Source organism: Delphinus delphis, chromosome 4 (genome assembly GCF_949987515.2).
Source record: "Delphinus delphis chromosome 4, mDelDel1.2, whole genome shotgun sequence".
NCBI lineage: Eukaryota > Metazoa > Chordata > Mammalia > Artiodactyla > Delphinidae > Delphinus > Delphinus delphis.
The window spans coordinates 55,081,405-55,095,742 of NC_082686.1; the positions used below are offsets into that span (position 1 = coordinate 55,081,405).

The following is a 14,338-nucleotide window of genomic DNA, read 5'->3' on the forward strand; positions in this document are numbered from 1 at the left end:
AAGAGAAGCCACTGCGATGAGAAGCCCGCACACCGCAATGAAGAGCAGCCCCCGCTCGCTGCAACTAGAGAAAGCCTGTGCACAGCGATGAAGACTCAACGCAGCCAAAAATAAATAAGTAAATAAATAAATAAAAATTTTAAAAAAATAAGTGCAATAAGCATTCTTTGCAGATCATCATAAAGCTATTACAGACCCCAGGAAAAATAGCTATGGGTAAGGAAACACAAGAGGAATTGTTTCTAGACACTAGATATATTGATTTGCAAGTGGAAAGTGGATTAACTTTTTAAAAAATCTCTTGCTTTCATAAGATTTTGCCTATGGCAATTCAGCTGCTCCTTTTCACTGTGTGGACAGGGTGGAAGGGAGGAGCCAGCTGGCCTAATTTTTCAAAATGGGGACAGAGGCAGAGGGGTCAGCTAACCTCCCGCTAGCTATATGGAGAATCAATGGAATCCTTTTTGTCTGCAGCTTTGCCCTTGCCCCTTGGCTACCGCTCCCATCAGCTCTGAAAGACAGGAGTAAGCAGACAGTCAATGGACCCACCTCTGTAGGTGGCTTCTTGGCCTTCTCTTCTGCACTTTGACACCCTTGCATCGCCTCTTCAGCTTCCTTCTGGATCCTGGCAACATCAACCTCCAGTTTCTTCTTCTGGCTGAGGAGACTCGCGTACTAAGGAAAAGCAACATCTTCATTAGGCGAGTTGAGATCATTGGTGCAAAGGCAAGCTGGTCTGTTCAGAACATGCAATGGGAGGGGCTCTGACCAGGAGGGTGTTTTCCTCTCCTCAGCCACACTCATGAAGCCATACTTCCAGGCCCAGGAGACCACGTTAGACTTGAATGCAAGGGATTTCATCCATCAGAGGTTTAGTACTGGAGAGATGACAGCCTGAGTCAGAAAGGAGAAATGGACCCAGACAACCTACAAGCCCCAAACATGTGTTTGGTTTTCAGCTGGCTGAGGAATACGTTTTTCTGCCTTTTGCTCTTTGATGGGGAAGGAGGAAGTGTCCCAGAGCAGAAGTCAGGGTCAAAAGCAGACATGTGGAGAGCAGGGGTTTAGGGAATAAAACTCAGTTTCCTGCATGCTGCTCCAGGGGAAGAACATCTTCCTCACTATCTACCTCTGCTTCTATTAATTTTGCAGTGAGGGGGTGGGCAAAGCAATTTAGATGAGCCTCATCCCCAAGGCCTGAGAAACCTCCATTACACTGGAGGATTATTTGTGTTCTTTGGCTGACGCTGCCCTAATCCTTTCCTTCCTGGGTTGTGACATTAGAGGCTGAAACTCCTTTTTGGTCTGTGTTTGTAGCACAGTTTTTCTGAGGGTGTGAAATCTTAGCATAGAGAATGTATTTAAAAGGCATAGCCTTCCTATTTTTAATTTCTCTTCTGTTCATTCACTTTTCCTCTAGCTAGTACCTCTCTCAGTGGCAAGATTAAGCCTTTGGAAATAGGAAGAGAGATACTCCAGCCTCACAGGTTCTACCCTACCTCCTTGATGGCATGAAGCATCTTCATCAAGGTTGCTTCTTCTGTCCTTATGGAGAGCCAGGCTCTGTGTGCCTCAAGTCTCCCACTGCCATGGGTGTGGCCTGGAGGGATGAGGGTATTTCCTGGAGTATGCTGGGATGCTCACTGCACATAACTCCGTAGGAACTCTTTCTTTGTAAAGAAAGGTACAATATAAATGGTGATTCGTTTATACATACAATCATTTAAAACCTGCTAGGGAGTTGATGGTTAAAATCTTTTCAAACTGAATGATTGGTTCGGTTTGGGAAGCAGCGGGTGAGGGAGTACTGTGCAGAAAAGCAATCTAGATTGTCACAGCTCAGGTTTGAAAAAGGACACATGTAATTAGACAAGGATAAGTTTGGCCTCATATGTTTGTTCCAGGCTAGAAATCTGGGGATGCAAAAGGTTCTAGAAAATACTCATTGTATGTCAATCAGAAGATTGACGGTGTTCCAGTAATTGCAAGGGGGCCACCAATGGCTAAGGTGGGGGAGAAGTCCTTCGTGAGCAACACGTCACCTAGGCCAGAGCTGCTCAAAGGGTAGTTTCTGCACTGGCAGCATCACCTGAAAACTCGTTTGATTCCTCCTACTGCAGAGATTCTGATTCAGTGGGTCTGGGATGAGACCTGAGACTGTGCATTTTTGTGTTAGTTTCTCTTGTACGCGTAAAGTTTCAGAAACTCTGCTCTGGAGATCAGGGCTATTACCTAATTTTCTTTCTTCTTTTTCACATCTATCTCCTTCTCTCCATGTCTGCTTTTGCTCTGGTTGATGTCCTTATCTCTCTCTAGGCTAGTGGTTTTTCATCATACTGGGACCCACTGGTATATCATCAGTTATAACATGAATGGCAAATAATTTGTTACCAACAGATATTAAGTACTACAGACAGTGAATGATTTACTTTTTAAAACTTCAATATTCTACTTTATAAGATTCCCACTCATTGTATTTAGTTAAGTTTTCTTGAGAGATAAAGAAAATATTGAAGTAAGTTAGCCTGTTGGGAATTATGCATAATGTATATCCTATTTGTTTTATACCACATGGTATCCTAATAGGATCATGTCATGCACATGGGCACAAACTGTAGGCACAAACTAAATGCACTGCCTTCCAGCAGGTACATCTTTGGTTTATATCAATACTTCCTTTTATCCAGTGTTTCTCAGTGGGGTCACAGTTGGCATTCTGGGAGGAGCAATTCTTTGGGATGTTGAGTTATCCTGTATCTTGCGGGAGCATTAGTATCTTTGGACCTTGCCCACTAAATGTCAGTGGTACTTCCCAGTCTCTATGGCAACCAAAATGATCCCACAGATGTTTCTAAATATCCCAGAGAATGGCACATCTGCCCCTAGTGGCATTAATCCATCCTTCACAACAATCACCAGAGTAAACTTCCTAAAATGCAAATCTAATAACTTGCCTCCCAGTTACTCACAATTCTTCAGCAGACCCCCATTAGCCGCATGATAGAATTCAAACTCCATCAGTCTCAAAATCAAGATCCCTGGTGACCTGGCTCTACCTGCCTCTCCCTTAGCATCAATTCTGCTGATCTCTCCTACCCCCTACCGTATGCTATAGTAAGTATATCAATTTTCCTTAACATCCTAAATTCCCTCTTTTCCCCATGCCTCTGACCTTGACTTTTCTCTCTACTTGGCTGACTTCTTCCATGTCCTTCATGACTCAGATTAAGCATACTGTGCATCTACCTAAGTCTAGGATCATCAGGGAAGGCTTTCTGTAGGGTTGTGCTTGCTTTATCACTACAATCCCAGCAGTGCACTGCAGTGTGTTAACTTAGATCTCCACCTTTTTAGGACGATGGAGATATTTTGCATCTGTCTATACCATGCATACCTGTTCAGCTTACGGTGGGTGCCCTAAAAATGTTTATCGAGCTTTTGTCCTAGCCACTATGGCTTCTCCTGATTCCATGAGAATGGCAACGATTTAAGAATTCTTGCTTTGTGTCACTTACATAACCTTCCATGAGAAGCCAGTCCTGACAGTTCATCATATCTGTCAGCAGCCACTCAGAATTGTTTGAAATCTCCTGGCTCTGAAGCAGGAGCATTTATTTCGAATCCTGGGATGCTCGGGGAATACATGGCTTAGCAGGAAAAGGAGAAGCAGGCAAATGATTCTGGAACCCTAGCGAATGTTCCTCTCTCTCTCCCCAGCACCCTAGCTGTGAGTACCCTGACAGTTCATTCTTCTGGCAGGGCTTAGTGTTTTGGTTCAAATTGTGTCCCTCCCCCAAAAAACATATGTTGAAGTCCTAACCCCCAATCCTCAGAATGTGAACTTACTTGGAAATAGGGTCTTTAGAGAGGTAGTCAAGTTAAAATGAGGTCATTAGAGTGGGTCCAAATCTAATATGACTGATGTTCTCATAAAAATTTGGAAATTTGGACAATGACAGATACAGAAGGAAGATGATGTTAAGATGCAGAGAAAATGCCATGTGAAGGAGGTGAATTGGAGTGACGTATCTATAAGCTACGGAACACCAATGATTGCCAACAAACCACCAGAAGCTGGGAAAATGCAAGGAAGGACTCCCTGCAAGATTCAGAGGGTGCACGACCCTGCCAATGCCATGATTTCAGACTTCTAGCCTTTAGAACTGTGAGAGATTACATTTCTGTAATCAGTTTGGGAACTTGGCTGCTGCAGCCCTAGGGAACCAATGCATCTGGGATGAATGAAGGGCGAGACCGCCACTCTGCTGCCAAAGGCTCTCCCTGCCTCACCGGCCACCTGCAAGGCTCCACGTGGCAACCGTGTACCGTCCTAGGCCAACCAGTGTGGATCCATTGCCTCCCACCAGCTGACATGGCTAATGGTGAGTTTACAGGCCCCACCTGGGTGTGGAAAAGATTGATTTTTTTCCTGTGGCTTTCAGGAGCTCTTCCTCTGCCAGCCTGCGCCCGCATTCTGTCTGCTCATGCGAGGCCCTCAGCTCCTCGAGTTCAGCCTGGAGAAGAGCGTTACGCAGCTCGGCCACCGCCAACTGCTGCTTCAGCTCACTGTTCAGGCGTGTGCTGTCCTCCAGCTGCGACCGAAGGTCCTGCGAGAGAAAACACGCGCGGGGGACGTGGATCCCTGGCAGTTCAGCGGGACCTGCGCTTACGCATGCGTGCTCTGAACAAGCCCCAGCAATTCAACGTAAGCATCTTCCTGCTCTCCCGAAGGATTAGATTTGCTGTCCTCACATTTATTGCTCAACACAACCTGCTGCTTGGTTTGCTCCCATAAGCAGAGACATCCCTGCCTCACCTCTGCATTACAATTGAAAATACCTTGATCTGGAGCTGAAGCTGGCCCAGGGATTTGGTTGCCTCTGACACCTGGCGGTCGACACGGCTGAGCTGGAGTTCCATCTCAGTGAGGTCCCCTTCCATGCTCCTCTTCAGCCCAGTGGCCTCAATTCTGCTCCGAACTTCAGAATCCAGACTCGACTGCAGGGAGTCAATAGCACACTGCTGCTTCCTCCTAATTTTAGAATAACATTCAGGGGAAAAATCATACACCCAAATTAAGAAAGGTTACCTGCTTTGTACACACAACTGTTTAGGAATCAGGAAAAATTAAAATTCAAGAAAAATTCTGTGTAATTAACAAAGTGAGTCTAAAGGGTCTTCATTTGGAAACCATGGAGATGGAAGGGTTAGGTCAGTGAGCATTTGTCCATCATAACAGACTCATGTCCATCATTCCCAGACCAACTTCCCAGAAAAATCAAGAAAAGCACCAGAATCTTTTTGAGGTTCCTGTGGGGCAGTCTTCGCCTTATCTAAGACCCCCTCCAGGACGGTCTAGATTCCCTAGAGTGGCTAAGGGTGAAGGAAGGATGCACTTTCAGACCGGCATAATATTTAAATACTTTCAACGGTGAAACATGTCTGAACATGGCAAGAAAGAGCCACCCAGGTTGGAATAAGTCCTGATCGCCAGCAATCCTGCTCTAACAGCCTGGGACACCAAATTCCCCTAGAATAGCATGGTTATCTTTCTCCAGGCGTTTGGGAGTACAACCAAGGATAGGCTGAGAAAACCAACTGCTGTGTGATATTGAATTACTTCAATATGCCTTTATAAAAATGAAAGGTCCATGCTGAAATCATTTTTGCAAAGTGACAGAAGCTTACACAATAGATGTGTGTTCAGAGAGACAATGAAAAACTGTGGGGAACCCATGGCAATCATTTCCTAGGACTCTTGCAGTAAGTCTGGGACCATGTGACTGAATGCTGACCAATGGACTACGGGCAGAAGTGTTTCCAAGCCTCACACATACAGCCTTTTACTTGTGTGATCCTGTGCTCTCTCTTCCCCATCTATAGCAAACTTGGTGGCCACACATGGATGATCTGGCATCAGAAGATGGAAGGAACCTGGGTTCTTGAGAGACTTGGGATAGTGGCCCACTCTCCATCCTACCCCACATTGGACTCTGACACAAAGCAAAAATAAGCTTTGACGGTTTCAAGCCATCAAGATTTGGTGGTTGTGAGTCAGGACAGTGTAACTCTTATAACACAGGCCCTGTTAAGCTCACCCTATGAAACAGGGCCTAGAACTGGGCAGATAAGACAAGACATGCTCATAGAGCCCATCAGCACACAAATAGCAGACACATATTCATCTTGATTCAGAATTAGGTTCCACACTGAGCTGTCTTTGAGCCTGTATTCCGATCTCTGAGGCCAGCAGCGAGTCACACAGCCTACAGAGGAGTAAGAGTGTGGTCAGAGTTTCCCGTTGGGTGACAGGTGGAGGGGCCAATTTTTGTGATCACCCTCACCCCATGGATGGGGCGGAGGTTTCAGAAGTAGTTATGCAAATGTACAGGAAAGAACTCTTTCTGGTTCCAGAGTCAGCACCTCTCCTTTGCCAGCGCCATGTCCTGGCTCCCACATGCTGCGGCCAGCCTCTCCTGCCTATCCTTAGGTCCTGGGCTTTTGTTCTGCTCCCAGATCAGAATCCTACAGGAATGCCAGCATGTAATGTTACTAGAGACTGTTATGGCTGAATTTTGTCCCTCTTCTCTTCCCCCCAGCCAGATTCATATGTTGAAGCCCCTAACCCCCAGTACCTCAGAATGCAAGTAAATTTGGAGACAGGGTCTTTAAAGAGGTGATTAAGTTAAACGAGGCCCTTAGGGTAGGCCCTAATCCAATCTGACTGATGTCCTTATAAGAAGAGGAAATATGGACACACAAAGAGACACAGGGATGGGTGTGCACAGAGTAAAGAAAATGTGAGGACCCGGCAAGTTGGCCACCTGTGAGCCCAGGAGAGAGGTCTTAGGCCCAGACTCGCCAGCAACTTGATCGTGGACCTCCAGCCTTCAGAAATGTGGTAAAAGAAATTTCTGTTGTTTAAGCCACGCAGTCTATTTTGTTATGGCAGCCCTAGCCCGTAATACTACAGTGACACACACTCAGCATCACTGAAAGCTTTAAGACACTGCTCTGTCTTACATGAGGAAACTCATTTTTGCCACAGTTGACTCTCCTTTTGCAGGAACACTAAGGCGTCTCTAAGCTGGTGTCAAAATCCTCTGCACAGAGATATATTCTACTTAGGCAGACAAAATGAATGTTTCAAATTGTACTTTTTCCACCGTTGTTTATGAAACTTCATGAGTGCCTACAGACAAGTAGAAAGTGCTACGGTTTAAGAGACTTCTGTATAACACAGGCCTAGAGAATGGCCACTAAACAATCAGTGCATTCCATGCAGAGTCAAGAAATCTTTAAAATGAAAGCTCCTTGAGTACGTTTCTTAAGAAAAATGAAGCAGTCAGGACCAGGGCAATATGGTAAGAAGTTCCTTTTCTTTCTTTCCTCTTTTTTTTCTGAACTGTGAAACACAATTTGAGGAAAGAAACCAAATGCAAACAAGAACAGAACCGTTCTTTTTTAAAACTTGAAAAAGTTAAGGATTTAAATTGACAGTCAATTCAATCAGTAATATTTTTCTCTTGCCATGTTGCTCGTCTATATCAGGGAAATGAAAGATTTTCCTTACTTCTAATACATGCGATTCAGCTTTAAAGTGATTAACAAGATATTTTGCTAACTAAATGCCATGTCTGAGTTTGAGCTGCTACTTCTTGAAGTCGCACTAAAATATTTTACTTAGAAATGAGAAGAGATTTAAACATATTCTTCTGGCAGAGACTCAAACAATAAAAGAAATTAAGTTGGATAGTACATGTAAATTGAGACCATGTGGCAAAGTTCGCTATTACTGAACTCAGAGGAGTGAACAATATGGAAGGAAAAGATGACGGAATGTTACCAGGTACCTGAGGCCATAGGCTGGGGGTGGGCAAACTATGGGCTATGGGCCCAGCCATGACCATTTACTTTCTTATGGTCTATGGCTGCTTTCAAGCTACAATTGCAGAGTTGAGTAGCTACAACAGAGACTCTATGTCCTGCAAAGCCAAAAATATCTACCATGTGACCCCATACATCTAACCCTTCCACAGATGATCAAACCAAAGCAAACAAGCACACTTCGATAGAGTAAGGCATTTCGATACCTCATTCCCAAAAGCTCCTTCCACAGCACCTCGCTGGGTGTGTCCAGGGAGAGCAGAATGCAGGCCAGGGGCACCCTGGTTCTGGGTCACTGAGAAGACTGCCACACATTTCAGCATTTCCTTGAATACCCTGAGTTGGGAGGGGGATGTATACAGTCAGTGGCCCCAGAAGATTCAGGATGCAACTGACCAACTTGTTCTCGACCCAGTCTGGGGCCTTGCAGCAGGGCCTGACTTAAACTGCAGTCATGGCTGCCAGCCGGCCTTCAAGGAGTCATGATGTCACTCTTCCTTTCCTGTGTGGATGAGGCCAAGGATCAAAGCCGGCCATCAAAGCTCCTCCCCTCCTTCCAGCAGTGACTGCACTGTCACCTGCCTACCTCTAGCTCTGCTAATTATAACATTTGTAGGGAAACAAAAAAGCCCTAACACTCCATAAAAGTTTGGGAAGCCCCGTCTAGAAGAGCAGGCACAGTGTCTTGCCAACATGAAGCGCTCAGATATCTGTTGAGCAAGTGAAACATACAACTCGTGTACCAGCTGCTCATTCTTTCACCACCAACAGGCTTCCAGCCCGGCTCATACAGGATCAGTCCTCACCGAATGGAAGAGCAGCGGGCTGGGTGGCAGAGAATGAGTGAATGAGTTGCCCAGTTTGCAGCTCTACCAAGGTTTTGCCTTTGCCTCTGAGTCTCTCTCCTGTCCTCCTGGTCCCTTCAGCTTCTCGGGTCCTGCTTCACAGGCCTCCTTCGGTTTCTATGGAGCTTCCCAAGGATTATGTGAAAGAGGACCTTGAACCTCATCTTTCCCTCAGGCAATAGTTCCCTTGAGTTCTGGATTTTACCTGGTTTACCCCTGATTGCTCAAAATCGTCTGCTTTGCTAGTATTTCCCCCTGGCATTCTCTTCAGTTTCCTTAAGATCCCATCCTCTCCTAGCCCTGAAGTCAGATTAAACCCTTGGATTTGACCGAGGCATTGTGATCCAATCTCCACTGGCACAGGGCACTCACACCGAAAGGGTCTGCATGGTATTTGTGATATTTTGTTAAGATATGCTCATCTTTCCTTTCTGGATGTACCTGTGACAGTTATTATGAATCATTAACTAAAACTCATGAATAGCTTATTCCTCCCTTCAGCCCGCCCTTCTTTTGTCAGCCCCTTCGCAGCTCCTGCCTCGTCTTCAGTTCTTTCTTCTCCCAGCCCTAGCTGTTTGGATCTCCAGCTTCCTTTGCACTGAAATTATTATAATTGGGGAACAGCTCTACAACATTCAGATGTATCTGACAAGATGCAGACTCTCAGGGTTCAGTTGTACTTAGCTGGGTTTATTAATAGGCACAGGTTTGACGTTACCTGAAACGAGGGGGGTTTTTTTGTTGTTTTTTTTTAACGGCGCAAGGAGACATTCGTTTTTGTTCCTCATGGAAGGAAGTAGGGCAAATATCAAGGCCCAATGTTTTTGCCCTCCATCAAAAACAAAAAATTCTTTTACACAAGGACTCAGAGCCTCTTAAGTAGACCAGAATTCACCCCTACAGTCAGTCCTACAGAGGAAAGTGCCAGTGAGTGAGAGCAAAGATAACTCAAAGCACACAGAGGACCAAATTTGGCTTGACATCCTCATTAAAAAAATGACCCCCATGGGAGTTTTGTCTGAAGATGGGCTATGGGTAAGAGGCCAGTTCAACTGAACATGGTAACTTTTTCTTTTAATTGTTTAACAAACACGTTAAAAGCAAGTTGCCAGTCGAACCTCAGACTCAAAAATGCTTTTCCATGCTGACATACGGCATTGACTTAAGGGAACAGATCAGATGCATAATACAATCATAGTTAATTCCATGTGTTTATAATTGTGCCTTTGATCTAGAGTGTGAAGTGCTTTGCCAACATCAGCTTACTGATCTTCCTCACCACCTTCTGTGACACGGAGGGGGCTGCTTTCATCCCCTCACTTCACTGAGAAGCTAAGAAGCAAAATTTCTAAAATCATCAGCTTGTTATTATGAAGCTAAGAAGAGATCCTGCAACCCAGGACTCCTGTTTAATTCAGTTTCCTGACTATTAAGACTCAGCTGCTTCAACAGGGATTCATAAGCAGCTTAGCTCTTGGCTCCGGCCCCTCTCCAAACAAACGGCTACAGGTACAGGCAGGGGGGATGTGGAAACTTCACTCTGATCTGACATTAATTTTAATGCCCAGCATCACATCTTTTAGTTCTTTTCCTCCACTGTTTAGCATTACCAGTCAGTGTCTTGAACGCTCAAGAAAGCAGCTTGTTGTAGGGAAACCCAGACAGTATACACGGTCCTTGTCCACATACTTATTCTTTTTTGGTGTGTTATCTTGAGTCTTGTATGCAAGTAGAAGCTGCTCAAAAAGAATTTTATAAGGGCTTCCCTGGTGGCACAGTGGTTGAGAGTCCACCTGCCAATGCAGGGGACAGGGGTTCGTGCCCCGGTCTGGGAGGATCCCACATGCCGCGGAGCGGCTGGGCCCGTGAGCCATGGCCGCTGAGCCTGCGCATCCGGAGCCTGTGCTCCGCGACGGGAGAGGCCACAGCAGTGAGAGGCCTGCGTACCGCAAAAAAAAAAAAAAAGAATTTTATAAGAAAATCATAAAAAACTGATAGTAATCGTGTAGAGGTATTCCTTTATATTAACAGTGCTGAGCTTACTAGAAAGGTTCTAGTGTTGGGTTAGACTGGCTGTTTCTTTGGTAATAGTCCGACAAGGGTCATAAAAGCAGCCAAACACAGTGGGTTCTGTTCAGTTAAGGATTCTAAAATATGCAATTGTTGCTCATCAAAATAATTGTAAATACCTACATTTTTCTATCTCTTCATCTGTCTCTGAAAGCTTTCTTTCAATTTCCACTTTAGTTTCTGAGAGTTCAAGCTGCAGACGAAGAATCTTGCTTTCGTTGCGTTCCAGAGCTTCCTGAAATATATAAATAAAAAGCACTTAATTCAGCCCACTTTTGGACAAAACTTTTTTTTCTCTAAACGTATATCATTAATGGAGCTCTCTTTAGAATTGCTAGGAATAATCTAAGGTCAAATCACATCCCTGAAGATTGGAACAGGATGAGAGACAAGTGATTACTTTTGTTTGTCACATCACCTATAGATCTGATGTTCTGAGGGCCTTCAGCTGTAGCTCAAGAACTGGAATCTAAAGCATTTTTAAAATAGACATTTTCAATCTTGTCTGTGACTATATTTCAATTTTTTAATTTATTACCCTTGACTTTTTCTAATGTTTCCATCATTGGGATGAATCAATAAAAGCATCAAAACTAAAACAAGGAAGGTGATAACTCCTACCTGGAAACTTTTATTTATTTCTGGACATCACAGGGGGATAGAAAATAAGTTGAAAGCATTCAGAGAGCAAGAAACAGGACAGCACTCAAATAAAGGAATTTATGATGTACCCGACACATAATGCTTGGTGTGAGCCATTATCACCATAATTACTACTATTATTTCAAATGGATTGCTTTGACAGACAGGGAGATTTCCTGCCCCCTTGAGTATTTAAATATAGGCAAGGCACATACTGCCAGGGATGTTATAAAGGTGTTTCAAGTTTGAAAGCGTAGGTTTGATTAAATCTTTAAAGGCTGTTCCAAAGATAAAATTCTATAGAAGAAACAAACAGAACACTGGGGGTGGATGTTTATAAAGGGCACAAGGGGTGACCACCATCTATTGGTCAGTTAACCATTGGCAGACAGTCCTGAGGGCAGACGCAATTTTTCTAGCCCCTTCTGAGGAGTGCTTAGCACATACCATCAAAAGTAAAAGGTAAAACTGAATAGCAATTTCAAAATAAAAATAAGAAAGATGTTGGGACTTTAATATGGCTTACAGCCTTGCTGCTGTTCTCTCAATACTAACTTCAATATAATAGAAAATAAATAAAAAACAAATGCTGGTATAGCAATTTCCTCCGAGGGAATGATGCCCTTCCTTCAGGGGGAAACTGTCACCTCTAACCCTTTTGAATGCACTGAGAAAGTGAAGCTTTGAAGGTGACCTGGGATAATTTGAGTTTTGTGACTTCAAAAATAATCTGATAACGTTTTTCATAAAGGCTCACTCAGGAAAAGAAATAACCCAGTTTTACAAATACATGTCCAAGCTGATGAAGTATTTATGGATGCAGCTGAAGACAAAACTGAGAAAATGCGAATAGAATATAATGCCATCTAGTGCTACTGAACGGTATGAGCGCTGGGGCCTTAGTCGTCTCACCTTCAACGGGCAGCTCAATTTAACGTACAAAGATGTTAGTCTACACGTTATATAGGACTAAAGTTGCCCCGCCCAATCACAGCTCTCATTGGCTTCTCATGTTGCTTGAAAGTTCCACCATAAAAGTTACTTCTTTGGGTTAAGGTGGTGGCTTTAGAAAGTCCCTAGCCAGGGTGGCCAGAGAACCGACCGGGAACAAAAGGAACAAGTGAATGAGACAAAGTTCACCCACTTTACGAGGACCGGCCTTGTTAGGGGACACCACGCTGCCAACTGAAAGGATTCTACATAAAATGTAGAGGCCTCAGAAAACAATTTGCATAAAAAGACAAGAGCTGTGTCAAGAGCGGTCCACTTGACACATCTTCTGTCTGGTAGATTTCTTACAGAAATGTGGTGGTGAGGTAAATTGATCGGACATTGCTTGACTCAGAGCAATCCTCTGGGGTCTAATTTTTTCATTATCACACCTTTCAAAAGGCCCATGCCTGAAATGGACTTGCTATGCCTTTTAAAAATTATTGTCTCTGTTGGAGGGTGAGTGTGTGAGGGATGCATTTTTAATGTGACTGGGTGTTTAGTCAAAGGGTAGGTCAAGAAAATGAAATTCAGCTGCGAGAAAAGAGGCTTTGTAGGCCTTGTTGACTACTTAATGACCGTGACAGGATAACTACCTTCTGAGTTCACCCTCTTTGGCAAAAAGATTTTCTCAGGGGTCCTTTCAATCACTAGCACACACCTAGGGATCAAGTCAGAGATTTTTCCGGAACTTTTAATCCATAACACTGAAAACACTCCTGTCAAACAACCCACACAAAGATAAGCTTTCAGCAACAAATGTTTGAGAACATTGCTTTGAATTCATTTTTCAAACTACCTAAAGTTTTTTTTGCAAAAAAAAAAAAAGTGTTTCGACTGATTTTATTTAAAGAGAAGGGCAGGTATGAGGATATTTAGCTATTCAACATTCAACAAATATTTATTGAACCGCTACTGTATGCCAGGCAATGTTCTAGTCCAGTGCTTCTCAAATGTTAGGGTAAATATGAACCACCCAGGGATCTTGTTAAAATTCAAATTCTGATCCAACAGAGCTGGAGAGAGGCTGAGAGTCTGAATTTCTAACAAGCTCCCCGGTGATGCCCATGCAACCAGTCCACAGGCCACGTTTAGAGTAGTGAGGGTCTAGGTACTGAGGATAAATTAGTGAACAAGATAGACATGGTTCTTGTTTTCTTTATAATCAAGAGAGTTGCATCCACGATTGTTTATCCTGTCCCCCTAGCTTCGATTTCCTCATTTGTACAATGAGGACAATAGTTTGCTAGGGTGATTACATAAAATAGTGCATACAAAGAGCCAGGCATAGTGCCTAGCACGCAGTTAACCCCTGAATAAGGGTCAAGGGTTATAAGCGTGTTCTTGCTGTTGCTGTGACTAGAATGCAGGTCTTCTGCACTGTCACAGTGATGGAAGCCTGCTTTGCTCCCTGGAGGTAATACCTCGGCCTCTTCTGAGGTATGCCATTTGGACTTCAGTCTTTTCTTGTTCAATCTACTTCTTGATCTTTTCCATTTCACTTAAGTTCTTCTTTCCTTCTTTCATCTGATTTTTCAGATTAGAAATCTCTTCTGGAGAGGGATGAAAAACAAAGTTAGTGAAAAGAACCAGTCTCAGATCCATGATGTCAGCCAAAAGAGACTGTTCCCAGAGGCCCACTGGGACCCTGGTCATGCCATCCTTGGTAACTTGATGGCAAGGCCACCGCTGGCACGTATGGGACGTTTGTTTGAATTAGAAAAAAGAATCCCCTCTTCAAAGTATTCTTTTGGCATCTGCCACAAAGTTGCCTACAACAGCTGGTGAGGATGGTGTTTCTTAGAGTATTGTGCATTGAACAACCTGTGTGACTGTACATGGCGGTCCTGCTTGTCAGAGCCATGCCAGATATTGCCCGGTGGGGCTCTAGGACCCAGACCTGG

General features: G+C 44.0%; 1 protein-coding gene across 1 annotated transcript in view; it reads right to left on the reverse strand.

Annotated features, from left to right (window-relative positions):
- The window catches only part of MYH15 (myosin heavy chain 15), a 164,212-nt gene that overhangs the window by 15,833 nt on the left and 134,041 nt on the right, over window positions 1–14,338 (reverse strand). Inside the window, 6 exon segments of the mRNA XM_069540651.1 lie at window positions 550–675; window positions 4,402–4,428; window positions 4,431–4,607; window positions 4,840–5,032; window positions 10,922–11,033; window positions 13,859–13,987. Coding sequence (XP_069396752.1) covers window positions 550–675; window positions 4,402–4,428; window positions 4,431–4,607; window positions 4,840–5,032; window positions 10,922–11,033; window positions 13,859–13,987 — 764 coding nt within the window.